The 22,470-nt window shown below is 40.9% G+C and overlaps 2 protein-coding genes across 2 annotated transcripts; both read left to right on the forward strand.

The window, feature by feature from the left end:
- The first annotated feature begins 3,366 nt into the window (after positions 1-3,366).
- On the forward strand, positions 3,367-11,865 carry nfkbie (nuclear factor of kappa light polypeptide gene enhancer in B-cells inhibitor, epsilon). Its single transcript, XM_082506810.1, has 6 exons — positions 3,367-4,221; positions 7,337-7,439; positions 8,778-8,988; positions 9,314-9,402; positions 10,176-10,424; positions 10,997-11,865. Exons 1-6 carry the CDS (start codon positions 3,899-3,901, stop codon positions 11,063-11,065), a joined length of 1,044 nt encoding a protein of 347 aa, XP_082362936.1. The 5' UTR covers positions 3,367-3,898; the 3' UTR covers positions 11,066-11,865.
- A 3,628-nt stretch (positions 11,866-15,493) lies between these two features.
- Positions 15,494-21,144, forward strand: slc35b2 (solute carrier family 35 member B2). The gene is made up of 4 exons (XM_082506634.1): positions 15,494-15,807; positions 17,713-17,900; positions 17,999-18,159; positions 19,185-21,144. The coding sequence occupies exons 1-4, from the start codon at positions 15,788-15,790 to the stop codon at positions 20,115-20,117; spliced, it is 1,302 nt and encodes a 433-aa protein (XP_082362760.1). The 5' UTR covers positions 15,494-15,787; the 3' UTR covers positions 20,118-21,144.
- The last annotated feature ends 1,326 nt before the right edge of the window (positions 21,145-22,470 follow it).

Consider the following 22,470-nt stretch of genomic DNA (forward strand, 5'->3'; position numbering starts at 1 on the left):
GCAGCTGTGTAAGTGAGCCCTCTAAAGGCCAAACCACAGGAAGCGTCTCAAAAAAGTAAAAGTAAAAATACAGATGATTAAAAAAGAAAAGCTCTGAATATTTTCTTCTGTTTATTTGACTGCATCAATCCCAAAAGCATGCAAAACAACTACAGACTGACACTGTGAGCTCCTGCTGCTACAGACAGGACCCCTCAGCACATATCAGTAGCTGCTCATGTTTAATGTCTCCTCACTTTTAAATCCAGCAAAATGAGTTTTCTATAAACCAAGCTCTGGTTTTGCAGCTTCTTAGAAAAAGGACTAAAGCTCAATGAATAATAATGTGCTTGTGGTTTATTGTTGCTACCAGTGACAAGCCTGAAAACCGAGACTTCCGCTGTGGACTTCAAAAATAAAAGCCAGATGAACGGAGTATCACAGTGGGATGCTTGTTGTGTTCTGAATGAGTACATTAATGAGATTTGATACTTCTATGTAAGTCAGACTTAGATCCCATACTTAGATTATCACACTTTACTGTGATTGTGCTCTGAACCACGCTCAGCTTTGAACTCCCCCGCTGTTTTGATACCAAATACACATCAATAAGGTTTCATGAGTGCACCTTGCACAGTTCCGAGTGATTGTTTTGACGCAGACAGACTCAGACTGATAAGCTCAACTATCTCACCTAATGAATAGGCCAACAGGTTTATTTATAAAAAAAATCATAAATAAACACAAATGGGCTTTGTGTTGATCTTGTAAATGAAGGTTACTTTATATGGCGTCTTTCAAACAAAAATAATAGAACTTCCTTCCTTTCTATGCTTCAGATAACACCCGCGGTCAAACTTTATTTTGATATCTACTGCACACATGTGAAGTTTGATAAGTGCATGTTGCACACATGCTATTGTGGTGATGTAATTAGTCCATGTAGAGACAAGCATACCTTCCAAAGTATTTGGAGCCTCTGTGGTAAATCGTATTGCACAGGGTGTCACCAGGATTACAAGTTGTGAAGATGTGAGGCCTGCATATGCTCCAAAAGGGCTTAAAGGAACATGTCATTGTGTTAGCAAGTTTTAGTTCTGTGGTCAGATTTTGCATACTTAATTGGTTTTATTGACAGTTGAGTAATTGTTTTGTTAAAGCAGTTCATTTAATGCTGTTTATGAAAGTGTGCATGGGCTCATGCATCATTCAGAGGCAGTAATAATCACACAACTCAAGCGGGGAATAATCACATAAACAAGTTGTTTGGTTTTTTGATTCTATTGTTTCATTTTTCGTTATTGTATGTGATGTTGCTGCTTTCAGTATCCCTGCAGCTGTGGTACACAGTGAAGACTAAGGTTCTCAGAACAACTGAGACTTAAACATCAAAAATTGGAAATGCAAACCAACACAGTTCATTTATTTGATTATATATTTACTGTTTTTTTATTAGCACACTAGACAAGGTTGATTTCATAGTGTGTGTGTGTGTGTGTGTGGGGGGGGGGGTATTGTTATTAAGCATTTTGTATATTTCTTATTTTGCGCGTTTGTTGGCCTCATTGAATGTTGATATAATAATAATAATGGATTGGATTTATATAGCGCTTTTCAAGGCACCCAAAGCGCTTTACAATGCCACTATTCATTCACTCTCACATTCACACACTGGTGGAGGCAAGCTACGGTTGTAGCCACAGCTGCCCTGGGGCAGACTGACAGAAGCGAGGCTGCCATATCGCGCAACAGGGGTGTTTCCAGGAATCGTTAATGGGGTGGAACAGGATAGAAGAATAACAGGGCAGGTTGGGTGGAAGAGGGGAGGCTGGAAATCAGAATATTTGATCAGAAGTAAATACAATTTGAGGCTGGTGTAGCTCTATGCCCTAATATAAATGATGTTATATGACAGACTCTTTGTGTAAGCGAATATCATGTTTCATATTTCTTAGCCTAAAGATGTATTCATGTTAGCCACAAAGTGAAATTTGCACTGGATGATGTGAATAGACACTAATCTGCATTAAAGGTATTTCAACTTTGCAAAAACCCATGAGCGGGGATTCTCCTGACACTGCCGACAGTCAGAAATGAATGATGAGCTTACTGAAGTCATTTGAGGGAAGCTGGAGTTTAATAGTTCAACTTTACTCTTAGATAAAGACCGATGGGGGAAAAGGAGAGGGTGTGGGAAAAGCTACTGATTGTACTCCTCCTTATCCCCTTGACTTTTGGGGTTTTTCCACTGTGACTGTGCAGCGAGGCATCAAAGTGCACTTAATGGAAAATGAAGATTATACAGAATCGTCCTTCTTCAGAATCATTATCATTTTTAAAAATAATAGTTATTAGTCGTTTCCTTATTTTTTATTAATGTGTTTATCACTTTGATCTCCAAATCCCTCCCAAATTACTGAACTTCTTCCACAATCTCATTCTTTCAGCCACTACCCAGACCTCGTGATTGTAGATATCATGATTACATTAGACAACAGGTCTTATCTATGTTTAGCACTGCAAGATTAACAAGCAGTCATTTCTTTTGAGGGGGGGGGGGGGGGGGGCAGATGTCACCCTATGTCCCCCTCTGGACATGCCCCTGAAAATAAATTCCAGTAAGAGTTAGTCAGAAGCCTGCGAACTGTTACCATGTCATCCTAATAGAGCACTTTGCTCTCAGACTGCAGGTTTAATTGTGGTTCCAAGGATATTTAAAAGTAGAATGAGAGGCAGAGCCGTCGGGTTTCAGGCTACACTTCTGTGGAACCAGCTCCCAGTTTGGATTCAGGAGACAGGCACTCTTTTGGATCAGGTGACCCTGAATCCCCCCTTAGTTATGCTGCAATAGTCCTAGGCTGCTGGGGGCTTCCCATACACTAAGTATTTCTTCTTCACTCATCTTTTTCACTCATTATGTACTCACACTCCATTTTGCATTTAATCATTAGTTACTACTAATCTCTGACGCTCTTCCATAGTATTTAGTCTTTTGTCCCGTCTTCCTCCGCTCGCTCTCAGAAGATGGTTGCAGATGACTGTTCCTCCATGAGCCTGGTTTCTTTCTTTTAAAGGGGAGTTTTTTTTAATTCCCAATGTCATCAAGTGCTTGCCCAGGGAGGTTGTTTTAATTTTGGGGTTTACCCTGTATTATTGCAGGGTCTTTACCTTACTCTACACCACTTGAGGAGACTGCTGTTGTGATTTGTGGCTATATTATTAATAAATGAACTTAACAAAAAAAAATGAGAAGACACGAAATGGAAAGTCATCAATGGGTATGTATATATATATATATATATATATATATATATATATATATATATATATATACAAAGCCTTAGATAGTGTGCTTTTATTTTGATAATCACAAAGTAATTCCGCTCTCACACCCGACTCTCCGGCGTTTCTGCGCGCGCGTGTTCGCGAGGGAACATACTGTGTGTGTGCGTTCGATCACGCCACTGGGGATTCCCCCGCGTGACAAAAACAGCTTTGCCTTTCACATGTCAGCTCTTCCCCTTCTCGCCTTTCATTGCTCATATGCTCTCCGCCTGGAGCTCACGCATTTACCGGATATTTAGTCGACGGGTAGTCGTTAGTGTCTCGTTTCACTCGTTTTAAACCCGATACACCATGTTTTCGAAACTTTTTAAAACGCGTTAAATCGGTAAAAAGTGAACGCCTCTTCCTACACAGAGGGCACAGTGTTGTCGGTTAATGGCATGATACGCAGCGGCTCGTTCCTCTGGTTTCACGAAGACGGTGCGGCGGTTATCACAGGTGTCACCGGGCTGTCCGGTCACATCACCGAGCACCGAGCGGCTACAGCGCCCGCAGGAAGCCTTTAAATCCTCGGGGAAGGCGGGAGGGGGAAACCCAGCGAGGCCACCATCATCATCACCACAGCAGCACTACCATGGCGAGCCATGACTGTACTAAAGAACACTTGCCGGAGGATAACCGCACAGACTCAGGCATTGATTCGTACCGCTCCATAGTGAAGTCGGAGGAGCCCCGGGGGCCGAGCAATGACCTCAGCGGGCCGAGGGACAAGTTCTCCGGCGGGGAGGAATGGCTGGACTCAGCCTACGGTTCCTCGTCTCTCACGGTAGAGAGCCTGTCGGATATAGTGGAGGGCTGCACGATTTCCAGCAGCAACCAGCAAGTACAGAGCTCTGAACTCTCTGAGCAGGAGCAGGAGGAGAACTTGCTTACAACTATTACAGAGGATGGAGACACGTAGGTTTTTAATTGTTATTCATTTAATTTCCATCAAAAATAAAAAATTCTTGCTCATCTTGCTAGAATATTTGCTGAAAGGAATGCTGCTGCACACTGGTGGGTGAATACAAACCTTTTTGCATTTTAACTGTTTCTCTCTTAGAGGTTTCACCAGCTTTTTTGGCACCCGTGATTTTTATCCTTAGTTGATATGGTTGGCAATATCCTACAGTTAGTTTGCAAAGCTCTTTATGATTATCATTTCCATTATCTAGTGATTTGTACATTAATGCCACCACATTAGTTTTAATTGGATCACTGCCTGATATGTAGTGATGGGGATTTATTAGACAATGTACGATTCAAAATGATTTAAAACAAGAAAAAAAGTATATATTTTTTTATAATTGGTGACCTGTAATTAGAAATCTTTTTGTGTATTTGTTCTAAATATTGCACAGAATAATTTAAAGGTTACCAGAATAGTTGCTGGTTTAATTTTGAGCAGGGTAGTAGCTTCTCACTTTTTTTTTTCTTCTTCTTCTTTTTTTTTTTTTTTTTTTAAGTCTGCTGTAAGCTGATGAACTTAAAATCGTCATGAATGGCATTTCTACTGCAGCTGGAGTCTGTAAATCACATTAAATTTCAGGCACAGTTTTTCCCATGGCGATACAGGTTTTAAAGGGGATTTCATAAGAGTGTGATACTGCAGACTTTTATAATGAACTTTGTCCTTGTCGCATATGTGACCGGTCTCCATTGAGTTGTCGACTCTCAGTCAGAAAACAGAAGTGAAACAGATAGGTCTGGACTTCCCCCATGCAGCACAGACAAAGCACATGCTGTGAGGTAGCTGTGTGGCCCGCTTTTCATCCAAGAAACTTGTTGATCAGGACAGGACAGTGTGTACGCATGTTTTCATTCCTCACAGGCTTCTTTCTTTCCCCCTTGCTTTTTTTTTTTTTTTTTTTTTTTTACTTTCTTCCCCCTTCCTTCTTCCAGACAGCTAAAAAAATCATTTGCAACTGAGCGGCTTTTCGCTGCTCTTCATTTCTCAATTTGAGTCAGTGAAACTTTTGCACACAATCTAAACACCTCAACCTCCACACACACACACACAATCTTATCAGCCCATGCAGACCTTCTTGTTTCTTATGTGACCCACTCATCTAGAGTTGCAGCGTCATCAACCAGCAGACCGATTTAATGAATCCTGCAGCCACGACCAGCCGGTGTGATCCTGATGTAGTCACATCACACTGCGCAAGTGTTGTTGTGTCTCTGACCTCTTTTCATTTCCGCTTGCTGATTGTTGGGGCCACATGGTTTCATTCTCACACCCTAACTATAGATACCTGGTGGAGGGGGAAAAAAACACCTGAAACACACCACAGTGCATTGCTTCGACTGACAGAATCATGCAAACACTAATTTTCCCCTGTGGGATTTTTTTTTAAAGTTCTTATTCATTCAAGTCTTACTCAAACCAGGAAGTCCCTTTCACACAAAGACATTTGCTGACAGGTTTATGTCAGTGCAGCTCCATCAGTCTGCAGACGTAGCTGACATTTAAGCATCACAAAAATGTAATGTGGCTTCTCGTGCAGTATCCTCTCATCTTAACCATTACTGGGGTACTCGAGCGATGGATTAACACTCACAAGCAGCTTTGTATTTTTACATTTATTTTCATTTTCTCTACAGTTTTTGGGAATTTTACATTCCTAGAAATGCACAAGGAATCATGCACTTTGTCACCTGCAGCCTTCCTAATTTACTCACAGTGAGAAATGCCCCACATCTGTTTCCTCATTGCTTCTTCTCAAACAGCCCAAAGATATTTAATTCAGTGGGGAAAAAAAGCCAACTTATATGCTTAATCGGTGTTGATAATAGTAAAGTAGTAATACGTTTTATGTATTTATGGCAGTAACTACAAGAAATGCTTTTTTCCCCTTGTTTTGTGCCAAAAATAAGCGTAAAATATTGTCACCTTTTTAAAATAAACCTTATGCAGGTACTTTATCTTTTTTTTTTCTTTGTTTCTCAGTGTCAGTAGCTGCAAACAAAATGTTCAGTTGCATGATTAATCCTTATAGATTTCAATAACTGATCACTTTAAAAAAGCAGCTGTATTATCGCTACCGCTGCACATTAGTTTTTGAAACGCTGATATTTTAAATTTGTGACTAAATAAAACTGAATTCTTTTTTCCCCCCCTTTGGTGTGGGTCTTTTGAAATAAAGTAACCAAATTTACCATTTAACAAATCGATAAATGCCACGTTGTTTACTACTTTGTATAATTAGACATGTGGCACTGTAAGTGTTCAAAGCTGAGTGTACAGCGAGACGTCGTGGGAACTTTTGATCCCACTCTGTCTGCGTCTGAAGCAGCCCGCGGCGTCCAGCTTTGGGTTAAATGACATTTACTCTGAAAGCAGAACGTCTCGCTGCTAAACTAACAGAGAAGTAACTGCTGCGGCGAATCGTGCAGCAGTAAAACATCAACGCTTCAAGCCCGTAAGATAAAACCTGATGTCCGCAGAATTTGGACTCAGCAGTGAGTTTAAAGAACTTGAAGCCTCAAACTTTGATTTTAATCTGTTAAGATCCCTTTTCCAGATGGGGCCCTCGCTATGTTGCTGTTGAGTCTAAATTAAGCACTAATGCTCAGTTCCATTTCCTGCTTTGCGCACACATTTGTTTGCTACAACTTCCCACTGTGTTTTTTTGGGTGGCGTGCTTTTTGTTTTGTTTTGTCTTTTGCTGTAAGCGTTTAAACTGAAGCCTGTGCGATTATATCTGCTCACAGATGTTTGATTTTTTTTTTTTTTTTTTTTTTTTTTTAAACCACCAGCACCTTGCTGTGCTGTCTAGAATTTTTTTGTATTGCTCAATACCCCAACGACTCAGTCTTGCCATTCAGCCCACTAAGTGTTACATTTCGAGGTAGTCTCTTGAAATGAATACCGAGGAAAATTGTTAGGCAACATTTGTTGAAATTCACAGCACTGCTTTTTTTTTTTTTTGAGGGGGGGTAAGTTGCTCAATTTGAGATAAAGTAGGGCTGCAGATTTTTCCAGACGTAACGGTTAATGTTCATCTTCTCTTTTTCTTTCTCACTCCCGTAGAATCCTGCACTTAGCAATTATCCACGAAATATCACCACTTGCTAAGGAGTTGATACAGATATTCCCAACAGAAGTCCTGGACATCCAAAATAATTTATATCAGGTAGGTACAACAGGTCCTACAAGTTGCTTCTGCTGGAATTTTTTAATCCACAAATACTTCCTCATCTGCACCTTGATTGTGGAAGCGGTGGCTTTATTTATATCTCTGTACTTCCAGAGAACTCTTGTTCCTCTTTATTTGCAGTCCGTCCTCACTCGGGACGTCACTGTGGGTGGTTCCAGTGTTAACTCATAAGGGACTTTGAATGGAAACTCCCCTCCTCTACTTCATGTAGAAATAGAACCACAGGGAGCTGTGGAGTGTATCCTTGTGTGGATGTGGGTGGAGGAGTTGTTCCAGTCCTTCAAGAAGTCCGACCAGAGACTTAACTTGAACTTGCAGAACTGTCAAAAGGAAACATATGAAGTTGAGACTCAGCACTTCACGTAGTGACTCAGTTAGCTCTGTGCTGGGCTCTTTTGGTTTCCTAATTTCCTCTTAGTAGTCATTCTAAGATTTCACATTTGGACACATTACCAAGAAGAAATTTGTTTGCAACCCAGGGGGTTTAAAATAAAAATGCATCTTCATTTCTGAAGGAAAAGGAAAACAAATGGATTAGGGATTTTTGCCATATTTTAACACGTGGTCCTGTGAGTACAGTCTCGCAGCAAAATTCTGATAACACAAAAAATTGCAAAACACATAAAAAAAAAAAGGGAGGGAGAGACAGCACTATCATACTCTACACCTACAGCAGTCTCAGTAAACCACAGTGCAGAGTAACCGCATCACTTGTTGTGGATTAAAGATAAAACTCAATTTCTCGGAAAGGGTTTTCCTCACTTGTACCTGAATGCAGCAGGTACAGGCCTGCGCTCTGGGGATTTTCAAAGGGAACTATTAGACTTTTACCTATTTCCTCTCATATTTATACCACTTCAGTAATGGGTGCTCACATTAAACATGGCAAAAGTTTGGTATAATGAGGTCGGTAATCTCAATGAGCCGAAATTTTAGTGAAGCTTTGGATTACTCTAACGCTCAGAATCATCATTCATGCTAAGCTACTCTACTAGAGTCCAAAAATAATAATGAGGAGTTAGAAATGAGGATAAGAGCATTCTTGGAAATACAGGGAAGCTGCAGCTGTGAAGGAGAAGTGACAGGGTATAAGGACAACAGCTGAAGAAATATATAAGACCACCATCAACCTGTTATTGTCAGTATGTTTGATGAATCAATGGACAGCTAGTATTTTTTTTGTGTGTCTTTGCTTAATATCAACTCAACATTTTAGTAGATTATTTAACATCTCAACTTAAATATGAACTTCTGACGTGTTTTTGTTTATATTGACCAGAGACACACAGGTAAAGTTTTTGTTTTGTTCCTCAGAGCCCTTTGCACCTCGCCACCTACCTAAACCTGAGAGAGGTGGTGCAGTGTCTGATGGAGAAACAGGTCAGCATAGAGCTGCAGGACCAGGACGGGAACACGGCGCTCCACGTGGCCTGCCAGCACGGGCAGTTAGAGTGTGCAACCGAGATGACCAAAGACGTTTCTCCCAGCAAGTTGGCTCCGGTCCTCGAGACCCAGAACTGGAGAGGTGAGGGGAAAACAGTCATGGCTGCTACTAAATCTGTTTATGCGAGTTTTTATGCATTAAAGTCAAAAGTTGTTTTTGTTTTACATTTTAATGTCGCAGAAATATTTAACTAGCTTGTCTTTCCCTGATGTCCTCCTAAAAGATACATGAGGATTTTCTTGGACAGTAGCAGAAGAAATAACGCCCACATTTAGCATTGATGTAGAACATGTTTTGTGTTGTATCGATACAGTGTTGGTCTGTATTCTGCTTGAAGTTTGTAAAAACTGTTTGACCTAAAAGTGAGCTCCACATTGCAGATTTCAGACAACATTTGTAATTTCAGGTCTTGGCTGTCTTCACTTGGCTGCACTGAACAGGCAACATGAAATTATGAAGCTCCTGATCAAAAAGGGCGCAGATCTGAATATACAGGTTAGTCTGTGGATTCCCCCCCCCCCCCAAGTCAATGCACCATATGAGCTGTATTTGTGTAATTAAGTTTTGCATAAAGGCAGAATTCACACTAAACAGAAAGCCTTTTTTGCACTCGTGTAATTCAGCCTGAAATGATCACAAACAGTGCAGCTCCACTTGCAGACTTCAACTCATAACACTGAAAAGGAAAAGGTTGAAGGACCGGATGAAGAGTTTGTTTTTGTGGAAGCAAAGCTGCAGTCTTTATTTATTTTTTTCCCCTAAGAGGGCTTTCCGTACTTGTTTAATCCAGTCATATGTCTGCATTTATAATCACATACGTCCTGTTTAAACTGTGTTTACCACATCGGGACCTTATGTTGCGTTCCTATCATAAATCAGCTGCACCTGTGCAATGCTGATAGTGATATGAGCTGAGCTCGGGGCTTCCTGCAGGATTCAGTGAGACATAATTAGATTTGAGATATGATTAGGTCAGACTAGCCGGCCGCTCTTAACTTTCTATTGATGGTAGGGAACGTGGCAGTCCCGAAACCACCCCAGACATTCCTCTTAGTTTAAATCAGTGGCCTAACATATCAGTCTGCCTCACGTCCGATGTATTGAATTATTCATTATTCTAATTAGAATGTACTTTGACCTTTTTACTAGCTGATTTCAAGAATGTGGAATTGCAAAAATAAAACTGTGAAACTGTTTAAATTTCATTATGAATTTCTGCCCTTTTTGTGGAATTTCTCATCGCTTTTCTTCGTCCGCTCCCCTCGTAGGAAGGAACCAGCGGCAAAACGCCTCTTCACCTCGCTGTGGAGCTGCATGACATCACATCTGTGAAGCTGCTGCTCGGCAGCCGAGCCAACGTGGACGCTGCAATGTTTAATGGCTGCACACCCCTGCATCTTGCGGTGGGGAGACAGGACGCCACCATCGCCACCATCCTCTGTCAGAATGGCGCCGACAAAATGCTGCGAAACATGGAGGACGAGACGGCGTTGGATTTGGCTGACGGCAATGATGATGTAAGCAAATATTAAGGGTTGAAATGCACTGTTGTACATAGTTTAAATAATAAGACTTAAATCCTGTTTTAAAAAAAACCCCACAAAACAAAACCAGCAATATGTATGTTTTGCAGACTTTCAGTGGTAACTGTGCACTAACTCAACGCACAAACCTAATCTGTCAAGCCTCCTCCTACTGCCTGACTGAACTCATTCTTCGTTTACTCTTTAAGTGGTTTAACATCACTAACCTACCAGTTCAGAATAACCTACCAAAGCATACAAGCAGGGGACCTGGTACTCTTTTAAAAAGCAGAGTAGTCACAGCAGAAGTGGATTTGGTTCATTTGTTTTCATTTATTTTACTCCAGTTTGTATGAAGCTCACAGACAAACACTATTCATGGTTTCAATTTTGACCTCTTGTGCTCTAAATGCTCTGCTTAGTTCTGGGTTTCCTAGAAAGACATTTAGATAAGGGATAAGTCATCTGTACGGCAGCGCTTGTATAAATGCTGTTCTCTGGTATTTTTTCTAATCATTATTTAAGGATCAGTAAAGTTTGACCTGCTTCTTGTTCTTGTCTTTCAGATTCTGGCTCTATTTCCTTTTGATGACATCCAGATCTCTGGAAGGTCGTTGGTTGGCGTGAAGTTTTGAGCTGAGTCACGGGCTGAACAACAGTCCTCTAATTGTCTGGAGCCTCACTGCAGCTCATATAAATAAAAATTTTAAAAACCTATATTTTGAGCTAACATTGTTGATTAGTATACATATGCTTAGACAAGTATGTGCACAGTATAAATCTCACTTCGCTCTGATTAAACAGAGTAGTACCGCTTAATTGAAAGATTTTACAAGCTTGGTTATTTTGCTTCTTTCTGCATGCCTCTGGAGATGGTTGTACTCAGCTGTAAAACCCCACCTCACTGTGAGTACCAGACTGTCTCTAAACCTGTTCAGTGCCCACAAAAAAAATCTACCTCTTTATCATTTTGACCTGGTTTCAGTGGCTACAAATAGAGTATGCAAAATGCATAGTTTCGGTTTCTCAAACTTTATCAGTGACTTTGCATTGAAATTGAAGTAAGTTTTCATTTTTTAAATTTTGTTTTTAACTCTGAAAATGTGGCCTTTCACTGTAGTGCATAAAAGAGATTTTTGGAAGAATGCAATCAGAGGTGTGAACAGATATTTAAAAAAATGTAAATCCTGCAAAAAACAAACTATTCTCATCTCTGCTTTTGCTAAAAAAAAAGTGACAAGTGGTTAAAAATGTAATGTATATAACAGGAAATGCAGCTTGATCTTTTTGATTTGTAGTTTTTGTTTTTTGCTTGGAATAGTGAAACTATTTATCTCAACCTAGCTTTCATCAGCAGAAACTGTTCTTTGTGTAATTACACTGGCCTGTCTAGTTAAGAGTTCATTTATTTTGTAATAAAAAGACAGGAAATTCATGAATGTTGTCTTTTTTTAATTGCAAAAACAGTCATGGTAAAGTACGTGTTTAATTTTGAAGGTTTTACATATCAGCACTTAATAAAAAAACTAATCAGATCTTAAAATTAGCTGAATACAGCTTCAGATAAACTACAAAATGTGGCACGGTTTCATTATTTATGTGTGGAAAAACTAAGTACAGTCTGACGTCTTTAGGAACTAAATAGATAAACAGCAGCCAATCAAGTAGCACGGGCAAGTGTAAGCACCTCTATGAAAATAGAAGCTTTGGTAATTTGCTGCTCTGAAACCTTAGGGTGTGTGTTAACATGATGACAGAGGAGGACAAATCTGGGAAGGATTATACAGCCATTTCTTCACAACTGTGCAGACCAGCTGTCAAGCACAGTGGTGGAGGAGTCATGATTTGAGTTTGTTTTGCACTCACTGAGTCACTTGTAAAATCCTCTGTTTACCAAAGTATTCTAGAGCCGAACATGACACCATCTTTTCAGCGGTTAAAGCTTATTCAGGACAATGATCTCAAGCGCAGCAGCAAATCTACAACAGAAAAGAATCAAGGGAGTGCAATGGCTGAGTCAAAGTCCAGACCTGAACCTGCCAAATGCCTAGGCGGGGCCTAAACGAATCCCCACAGACCTCCTGAGGCAACGTTGTAAAAAGGGAGAGGCAAAATTCCTCCGTAACGATGTGAGCGGGTGATAGTGAAATGGAAACAAAAATGCTTCTACAAGTTATGGAATCATGGGGAATACCGAATTTCTCACATGCTGCCAGTATGCCACGTGTTGCTGTTTACCTAATTTAAAACCTGATTAAAAACTGGATTTTTTAAAATCTCCTCATATGTAAAACCGTAGAATTGAAAGAGGGTGTCCTATCTTACTCAAGCATGCATCTCTATCTAATGTGTGCACGTGCACAAGCCTGACACGGTTTACCAACGGTCTTACATGTGCAATTCCAAGTTGTTGAAAGCCTCAAAAGAAGGTGTTTCAAATACGCACAGAGACAGGTGATGCAGATATATTTTAGCTTCCACTTAAATGAAAGTAAAGATGAGATGATTAAATGTTATGTTGTACAGGAATGCTCCTAACAGCAAAAAATCAGCTGACTGGAAACATGGTTTATTTTTGTTTTCCTGTAAGTGGCTTCTTCCTTGTGGGTCTTACAGTACAATGACCGGTGGAACTGTGGAAATTCCAGTTGGTTGGATTTCTATTATAAACACATTACCCACCGCAGAACAGGTTCACTTCATGTTCATACAGGTATATTGACCTGACTAACTACCTGGCAATTACAAAATTACTTTCCTTTGACCAGGTAAACATGACAGCAGAAGCAGTAGCTGCAGATTTGTCTTTATCTATTTCCTGGTCAAATTAGCTGTATGGTTGCAAAGCACAACTCAAGTTTTATATTGAATATAACAGTTAATTTTATGGGATTTTCTCATCTTTCATTATCACATGTGCACAAACAAAACTTATGGCAACAGCTACCAAACCGACAAACCTCTGTGGTCAGTAGCTAGAACAGAGTTATGAAACTATACCAGTCTACTTCTCCATTCAAGTGTAATCTGGAAAACTGATACTGTTGTGTTATGTACAGTAAAGACCATGCTAGTGCTGCAAAAGGTTTTAAAAATGGTTTGTTCAAGTCATGTATTCCGCTCTGTGCGATCCTTCTCAATCAACATCTATGATGATAGTATGCGTAATACACTCAGCAGGTCAATTATCTCATCAGGTCTGACTAATACTCCTGGAAATAACATTTCTTTCTAATGGAATGCCGGAATTTCCATTCTTGCAGACATCCACCTATGTGGACATAGCCTACGTGGGATATTATTCAGATAAATATATCAGCTGCTATTATGTGATATCTTGAAATACGGTTTCGCTGTAATATCTTGGTTTAGTTAATGATTAGCTGCTGTATTGAATTTGTTTTTATGACGGAATGTCTCTCTTCACTTTTGCAGTCAGAAGGAAACAAAGACGAGACAAACGTTGGAGGAATTACTACTGAGGTGTAGTGGAACGAGGGCACACATTCCCCTGCGTGAAAATAAAAGGAATTCCTTACTGGTGACCTGTTTTAGAAGTGAGTCAGGGGTACGGCAGGCACTGTGGCGTCGTTGAAGAAGCAGCTCAGATGTGTTTATCAGCAACAATGACAGCAGCCTATTTCGATGCTCACTCACTGGCATGAAGGAAGTGCTTTACTGTGCACGTGTTTATGAAGTAGGATTCATTTGAAATGCCTCATGCATAAGGCTTTCCAGCACAGCTTAACCTTCTTCAGAGATGCATAGAGTGGATGTCTTGGTTGTCTGGGCCTTGTTTACTGTCTTTTATACTGGAACTCTTCAAAAACTATATATATCTTTACATTTTAATCATTTTTTCTTATATATACATATAAAAACGGTATGTCACGTCTTATATGCGATGCTTCATGTTTCCAAGAAACGGCAGAAATGAGTCATTACATGTAAAGAAGAGAAGATCTGTTTGCTGCTTTTGCATTTATTTGTATTTACTTACATATCAATAAAAATAAGGAATGTCATCCAGACAGTCATCTCTATGAGCAGGGGGGGAAAAGCCAAATTAAGAAACACAACAACAGCTTAAAAGTTTAGACTATGAAGATTTTCAGACACTGAGCAGTGGGAAGCACTGGCATCAAAGTAAAGACCTGTATCTTTACATTTTAATCTTTTTTTCCCCCTGTTTGTTTGTTTGATTCATTTTCAAAGATCTGAATCTTTGAATTGTTAATTTTCTTATGTTATGCATTTACATTTACACCACAAATATGATATGTTTTGGTCCAAATTTAGGTATTTCTTTAACTAGAGCAGATAATTATTTCAGGCTCATGTGCCATCTTATAGATATGGTATATTTATACTTTAAAATGTGACAAATAGTATGTATGTCAAGCTTTAAAATGAATAACACGGAGTATAGAGTAGAATACTTCCAAACTATAGCTTCCACCATCTGGTGTAAAATCTTGGCCCAAAGAAGATTTCAATATTAGATTGGTTGAGAAACTTGTGCTACTGTTGGCCAAAGAGGAGAGGGGGAAAGAAAGGCAAGAGTGTGGAAGTGAGTTTAATTACTTCTGGAGTTAACCATCCAAAGCAAAGGACAATGCACAAGAGAAGTGCAGGAGAGAGTGCAAGCAAGGTGGAGTGAGTGTAAATGAGTGTCAGGGCTGAGGATTGGCTCAGGATAAGTGTCAGCAGCAATAGTATGAAAGTTTACAAGACGATGATGTAGACAGCAGCACTGATAAAAAGAAGGCTGAGCTGGAAGTGGCAGAGCTGAAGATGGGCGTAACCAGGATGGACAGGATTAGAAATGAGTAGATCAGACTGACAGCTTAGGTTGGGCCTTTTGGAGACAAAGAGAGGCGAGGCTCAGGTGGTTTGGACATGTGCGCAGGAGAGATGGTGGATATACTGGACAAAAGATCACCATGGTGAAAATTCATGGCATTCCAATCACAATAGTTGATCACAGGGCTATGGTGGGCCCACTCAGTGCCCTGCTGTCTGTGCACGTCATAGCCCAACAGCTCTGCAGTTCCTCCTCCACACCGACAGGGGTCAGGGCCGCCGGGAGGGCGCCGTTATCTCTCGCCAGCATCCTGTGGTGATGCTGCTGAGTAAAGAGGAGGTGGCCTTTCCTGCTAAAGTGAACACATCGGCTATTGAGGAAAAGTCGAAGACCTCTGATCTAAAGGCGACTAGCCTGAAAGAAAACAGCATCTCATTATTTAGTCATTTTTCACCTGGCGGACCCACGGGGCTTCATGGTGTGTCACAGCGGGGACGCTTGAGTCTGTCGGCGTGTGTGCTACGCCGGGTGTCGGCCACGGAGTGCAGGGAAAATGCCTTCTTTCTCACGGAGGTAATATTTTTCAGACAGAAGTGTAGCTAACTGGGAAAATGTGTCACGCTGAAGATGAGTTTGAGGTATGGGCTCATTCAGCTCACGGTGAACCTTTCTGTGATGCAGCCTTACGGGGGCAGATTTTTGAAGCTGTAAGCAGCCTACGGAACTGGTATTAGCTTACACTAATTTAGCAACTAACGGTCCGACCTAAACACCCTTTCGTTTGCCAGCCTTTACCATAATTGGGTTAATTTAGTTTTATAGCGAGCGAGAGAGAGAGTCCGCTTTTTCTGTACAGTCTACGGCCGTTTGATAGTGGGCGTGTCTGTCTGCAGGCAAATATGTTGAAATATGTTTCATATCTAAGTCAGTTTACTGCAACTAGCCCAAGAGTTATGTGTGCATTCATTAAAGGTTTAATAAATGGTTCCAACACCTATTGAAAAATACCTAATACTGGTACAAGTATTGGTGTTTTTCCACTCTACACTTTCTACATCTACCCCACCAGCCTTTTTTTTTTTTTTTTTTTTTAGCAACTTGGGAGAAACAGTTCCGTTATTGTAATGAAGACCTGTTGCTCCAGTTTTAGTGGTACATATATGTGCACACGTCAATCTAAACAAGTGCTCATTTTCTCTGTTTGTGTGTCTATGGCGTAGCAGCATGTAGGATGGCTTGTCTGGTGCAGTGCATTCCTTCATGTAATAAGCTTCTTGTTCAGGGCCCAGGTCTCCCTGCAGTAGGCTATTGGCTGACCAGGGCGCTGCAGAGTCCCAACACAAAGAGGCTCTGTGTTAGCCGGGCTCACAGGCCCCCACAGGAGGAGGCCCTGCCTCACTCCAAATGGGATACATCTCAGTGCTGTTGTCGGCAAGGAACACACCTTTTCACAGGAAGCCTGAGTTTCACCACAGGTGTCCTTTAGTCATTAGTAACACTTAAGCTGTTTGTGGGAATGGGTGATGAAGAACATCTGATGTCTTCACGGCTCAGTTAGCAAGTTGGTTGTTTTAACTGATTCCATCAGCTCATTTCATCATCCAGTGCTCTCATGCTGTAGCCACAACCAGACTACACTATGCTTGATGCTTTATTATTATGTTATTAGCTTGGAAAAAAGTTTTAAGGTGGGATTTATGGCTCTGGAGGAGGTTTTCTGAAAAAACTGCCCTATTTATTTTTTTTAAAATGTTTTAACATGCTACAAACTGCATTTAAAAGATAGCAAGTTAAGTTTATAACTATTTTCAAGAGAAAGCTGCTTTTTTACAGGATGCTACAGAGTTAAATGCACCGATAGTGGTAAGTTGCCCCATAGTTTTGGAGCTCAGGTCTGGAAGGAAGGCAGAATCCCCCTTAGTTTCAGAGAAAGGGAGATATTTGAGGACTTGATAACCCAGTTTGGAGAATAAGGGTGTAGTGGTTCCGTCATATAGGTGGATCTGTAAATAGACAGATCCACCTACAGACAGACAGATCAGGGAAAGATAATTAATTAAAGATATTGTGAAGATGCATAATGTGATGGTGTTTTCTTCTGCAGTATTCGTCAGTTTAATCAAACCTTCACCCAAACTGTGATTGGGGACAAGGTCACATATGTCATTTTACGGGCATGTTTTCATTTTTGCTAAGAATCGCTACTCCGTGTAGAGGATTGATTAGATTTTAATGAAAGTGCGTGAAAATTGAATAACCATTGCAATGCTCACAAATTAGCTTTAATTTTAGATGCTTAAATGAGCAGACATAAACAACATTTGTGTATTGTTCATTTAATATTTATCATCAGCCTTGTTAAAATAGAAAGTAATGTAAGCTGTCTTGTTTATGTGTATAAGCTGTAATCACCAGCAGACTCTCATTGATATTGTTTCTGTTATGTAGCCTGATTGGTAGTTTTGTGTCACCCTGTAGGATTTGGCCTGCACTCGTGTTGCTCCTGTTCCCTTCCGCTGTGACTGCAGAAGAGCCTTCGCTGCTGGATGGCTGGCACGATGTCTGGCTCTTCCGCTTTCTCGTCAACATGCTGGGATACTCAACCATTATCATCCCTGGCTACCTCCTCATTAGCTATTTCAAGCGCACCAATTATGCAGAAACAGGTTCGGGTTTTGAGAGAATTTTACTGTCTTATTTTTAAATGCACGAAAGCTGCTGATCTAAAACTCCTTGGGCTTTTGTCTTTCTCACGTTTATTTAGGGAGTGGGTTTTGCTTTCCTCTCATAAAGACCTGCGTGTTTGGAAACGAGGCCAAGACCAGCTTGTTGGATGACACGTCTGCAGCAAGCAGGAATGAGGCTGATTCGGGTTCAACACTCAAACAGGCGTTAAAGTTAATCTTTTGCGCTGCCGGACTTCAGGTATCCTCCCCCAAAACCTTCAGTCATTAATTGCATATGCTAATGCTACCACATTATGTCCTATTTCTGAGGACCCAATGTTTGGAGGTTGAAGTATGCCACTGTTTGTCGATACTGTATTTAGAGCAACATCCAGCACAGTGCAGTACAGCAATAAAGGTACTGATCCATGCAGACAAATTAGTTATTTACAAGATTTGTTCAAGGAGTGAAGGTTGTATAATTCTTTTTTTTTTTTTTTTTTTTAAAGGCGGCATGATGGTAATGTCGTCACAGACCAGTCGTACTGGATACTTTGTTCTCTGCCTTCATTGATAACAGAGCTCACTACAGGCAGACCGGACATCCTCAGATTAAAGCAGATCGCAAACACGCCACACCTGCTCGACCATAAATTTCACTTGTGTTGAATTAGACTGGCGACCGGGGATGGCTGCTTAGGGTGTGCCCGCCTCTCACCCAGTGATAGCTCAGATAGGCTCTCCTCTTTGTTTAAAAACAGAGTGACCGTAAGCCCACTCCAGTGTTGTCTGAGTGACTTTAAAACAACACTGGAGTGGCTTTGGGATAACTCTTGAGCGGCACAGTTGAACCCCCTTCTCAAACAGAAACATACATCGCTGGTGAGATCTCAAATTTCTGACACTCATCTTCCATTGTGATAGCGCTTTAGATACTCTGCAGTCAAGAATGGCAAAACATTTCCAAAAACGAGGTGTACAAAACTTCAAAGCTTCAGCTAAGTACTCAGTAAAGGGCCTGAATACTTCCGCTTTCCTTTCAATATACAGGCAGTGAGTTTATAATAGGGGAAATGATGGATTTAATTCAGCCGTTGACAGTAACACGGTTAAATGTAAAAAGAGTAAAGGGTTTGAGTAGTAGTAGTGTGATTCCTGCTTTTAATACTACAGTGGCAGAAACTGGGGTCAGAATTCACACCACCTGAAATAACTCTTTTAACGCTCTTATTTGATAAAGTGATTTAACTCAGTGTTAAGAATAAACTTCTTTTCTTATCTTAGGTTTCATATTTGACATGGGGAGTCCTCCAGGAGAGGGTGATGACTCGTTCTTACGGAGCCGCAACTACAAATCAGGAGGGAGAGAAATTTAAGGACTCGCAGTTCTTGGTCTTCATGAACCGTATCCTTGCTCTGACTGTGTCAGGCATCTGGTGCGTCATGTTCAAGCAGCCTCGCCATGGAGCACCCATGTACAAGTACTCCTTCGCCTCGCTCTCCAACATCCTGAGCAGTTGGTGCCAGTACGAGGCCCTCAAGTTCATCAGTTTCCCCACTCAAGTCCTGGCCAAGGCCTCCAAAGTCATTCCTGTCATGCTCATGGGCAAGATCGTGTCCCATAAAAGCTACGAATACTGGGAGTACTTCACTGCTGTGCTGATCTCGGTTGGCGTCAGCATGTTTTTGCTCTCAAGCACAACCGACAAACATCCATCCACCGTCACCACTTTCAGCGGGGTCATCATCCTCATCGGCTACATCGTCTTCGACAGCTTTACCTCCAACTGGCAGGACAACCTGTTCAAGTACAAAATGTCATCAGTGCAGATGATGTTTGGAGTCAACCTGTTCTCCTGCCTCTTCACCGTCGGGTCGCTGCTGGAGCAGGGTGCCTTCTTTGAGTCGTTGGGTTTCATGACCCGCCACTCCGAGTTTGCCTTTCATGCCGTGCTGCTGTCCGTGTGCTCGGCATGCGGTCAGCTCTTCATCTTTTACACTATCAGCCAGTTTGGTGCTGCCGTCTTCACCATTATTATGACCTTACGGCAAGCTTTCGCCATTCTTCTCTCGTGTTTCCTTTACGGTCACACTGTTACCTTAGTAGGTGGCTTTGGTGTCGTTGTAGTGTTCCTGGCACTTTTCCTACGGGTGTATGCACGTAGCCGTATGAAGTCAGGTCGGCGGGGAGCGCAGCCGCTTGCACAGAAGGTGTAGCGCTCCAAACTGGGAACTAAGACCACGTTTTCTGTGGTGCTATTTGTCTATTTGTGTGCATCTTTCTTTCTTTTATTAATTTTTTTTTTACCGTTCAGTTCTTTTTAATTTTATTTTTATTAGCAATGGTACAGAAAGGGATTCTGCAGTTTTTACTCTTACACCAAGGTACCCCCAAGGGGTTCATGTGATTCGTTAGGTCAGAGAAGTTTTGAGTGCCTGCAAACTGCCTCTTCAGCTCTTTGTTATCTTTTTTTTTTCCTTAAACCTCCATACGTTGCCCATGCATCCAGTTTAGGGTTTCTATGACCATGGAAAATGTACGAGTTTAATAGCTAGGCATTATTTCCCAAGCGTTACTGATATTGTCCCTTATTTAACTTTATCCAGGCTAATGGCACCATTTGTTGGGTTATCCTTCAGTCGCAGCAGCCAGATGTTTATCTATCAACCTATTGTGTTGGAGAGCAGGGGTCTTTATGTGGCTTAAGATGGTGTCAAAACATGTTGCATACATTTTAGTTTAATTTAAAATATATTAACATGTCACATAGGCTAGCATCAGTTAGGGTTCAGGTAGACAAAATTCTGGGTCATAATGAAAGAATCAGATGCTGCTGTGGGTTGTTTTAGAATTTTTTCTCCACACTATGTTTTACTTAATGTTTTGAACTTTGGGCAAAAAAAAATGTGTGTGTGTATATATATATATATATATATATATATATATATATATATATATATATATATATATATATATATATATCTTAAATCAGTTTTTTCAAGCCAACTTGTCAGTTGTGTACTTTTGTAAAAGGACTGCTTTGATGTGAATGTTTGGGGAACACTGAATGGATGATTCTGATGCCTCATTGCTGTCACAAATGATGTGAAGATACTGTAGACCCAGGGGTCAGTTTGCAGAATGGAGTGCATACAAGGGAAATGCAATGTAACTGGTACCTTGTTTTTATCATTCTACTATTTCCTCTGGTAACTGGATTAATATTAAAATAACTTAATACTATCAAGTGTTTTGCAGTGATGTTTACATTGTTTTTATTTAACCAGAGGAGACTGAAAAGAAGGTAGTAACATCTGGAGAAATTGAACCAGCCATGTCGCCAAAGAGTTATTGGACGTCACCTATCATTTTTCCTGTTTGGCCTCAGCCCGACATTCAATGGCATTGACCACAATCTTAGAACCTGGTATTTACAGGGAGTTCATTGCAATGGTTTGAATCATTTTTATCTAATACACTCCATTTTTTGTGTAAATGAGCAATTTCTTTGAAGCTATCATTTTTTATCAAATTGGGTAAAACCAGCACGGTGGCACGGTGGTTAGCACTGTTGCCGCACAGCAAGAAGGTCCTGAGTTCAATTCCTCCATCAGGCCGGGGTCTTTCTGTGTGGAGTTTGCATGTTCTCCCCGTGTTTGCGTGGGTTCTCTCCGGGTACTCCGGCTTCCTCCCACCGTCCAAAGACATGCAGCTTGTGGGGATAGGTTAATTGATTAATCTAAATTGTCACTAGGTGTGAATGTGCGAGTGAATGTGAGTGTGAGTGGTTGTCTGTCCCTATGTGTTAGCCCTGCGACAGACTGGCGACCTGTCCAGGGTGTACCCCGCCTTTCGCCCTATGACAGCTGGGATAGGCTCCAGCGCCCCCCGCGACCCTGAAAAGGAGAAGCGGAAGCGAATGGATGGATGAATGGATGGATGGATGGGTAAAACCAGGTGAAAAATACAAAAAGAAACTAGATGGAGTTATACCTTTTTCAGTCAAATACAATGGCATTGTATTATTCGGACCATGAGGTGCACCGGATTATAAGGTGCACTGTCGATGGATGGGACTGTTTTCATACATAAGGCGCATTAAGCGAAATGAAACAGTCAGATAAGTCAAACTTTACTCAACTCATTTTTCTTGCTTTCTCCACTTCCGTACCATTGATTCATTAATGTTGAATTCTCTTGCAGCTGCTCTGTTCCTATGTTGTTGCAGTATATTAATGACTAATCTCGTATTGTGGATTGATTAATTCATTTGTTCTCATGACTCAAGTTTGGTCCATTTACAGCACCCTGCGTTGCGATTGCATTTATCCCTAACCATCAGAAACCCTCACGTTAACTTTTTTCGAGTGGAAAAAGTAAGCGTTCATCCTCCGGCTTCACTGTGTTTATGCTAACATAGCTGTGTCGCTAGTGATGTCATAGCAAATCATTATATACCAGCTAGTCCAACTTCAGTAACCCTACAACAGTCACTGCTGTTTAGTTTTCTGTCTTCATTTATGTTGGAAGTGATAGCAGAGCTGTACGTTTTAATTTTTTTCAGAAATC

This window comes from Aulonocara stuartgranti (assembly GCF_965226115.1).
Source record: "Aulonocara stuartgranti genome assembly, chromosome: 15".
Classification (NCBI taxonomy): Eukaryota; Metazoa; Chordata; class Actinopteri; order Cichliformes; family Cichlidae; genus Aulonocara; species Aulonocara stuartgranti.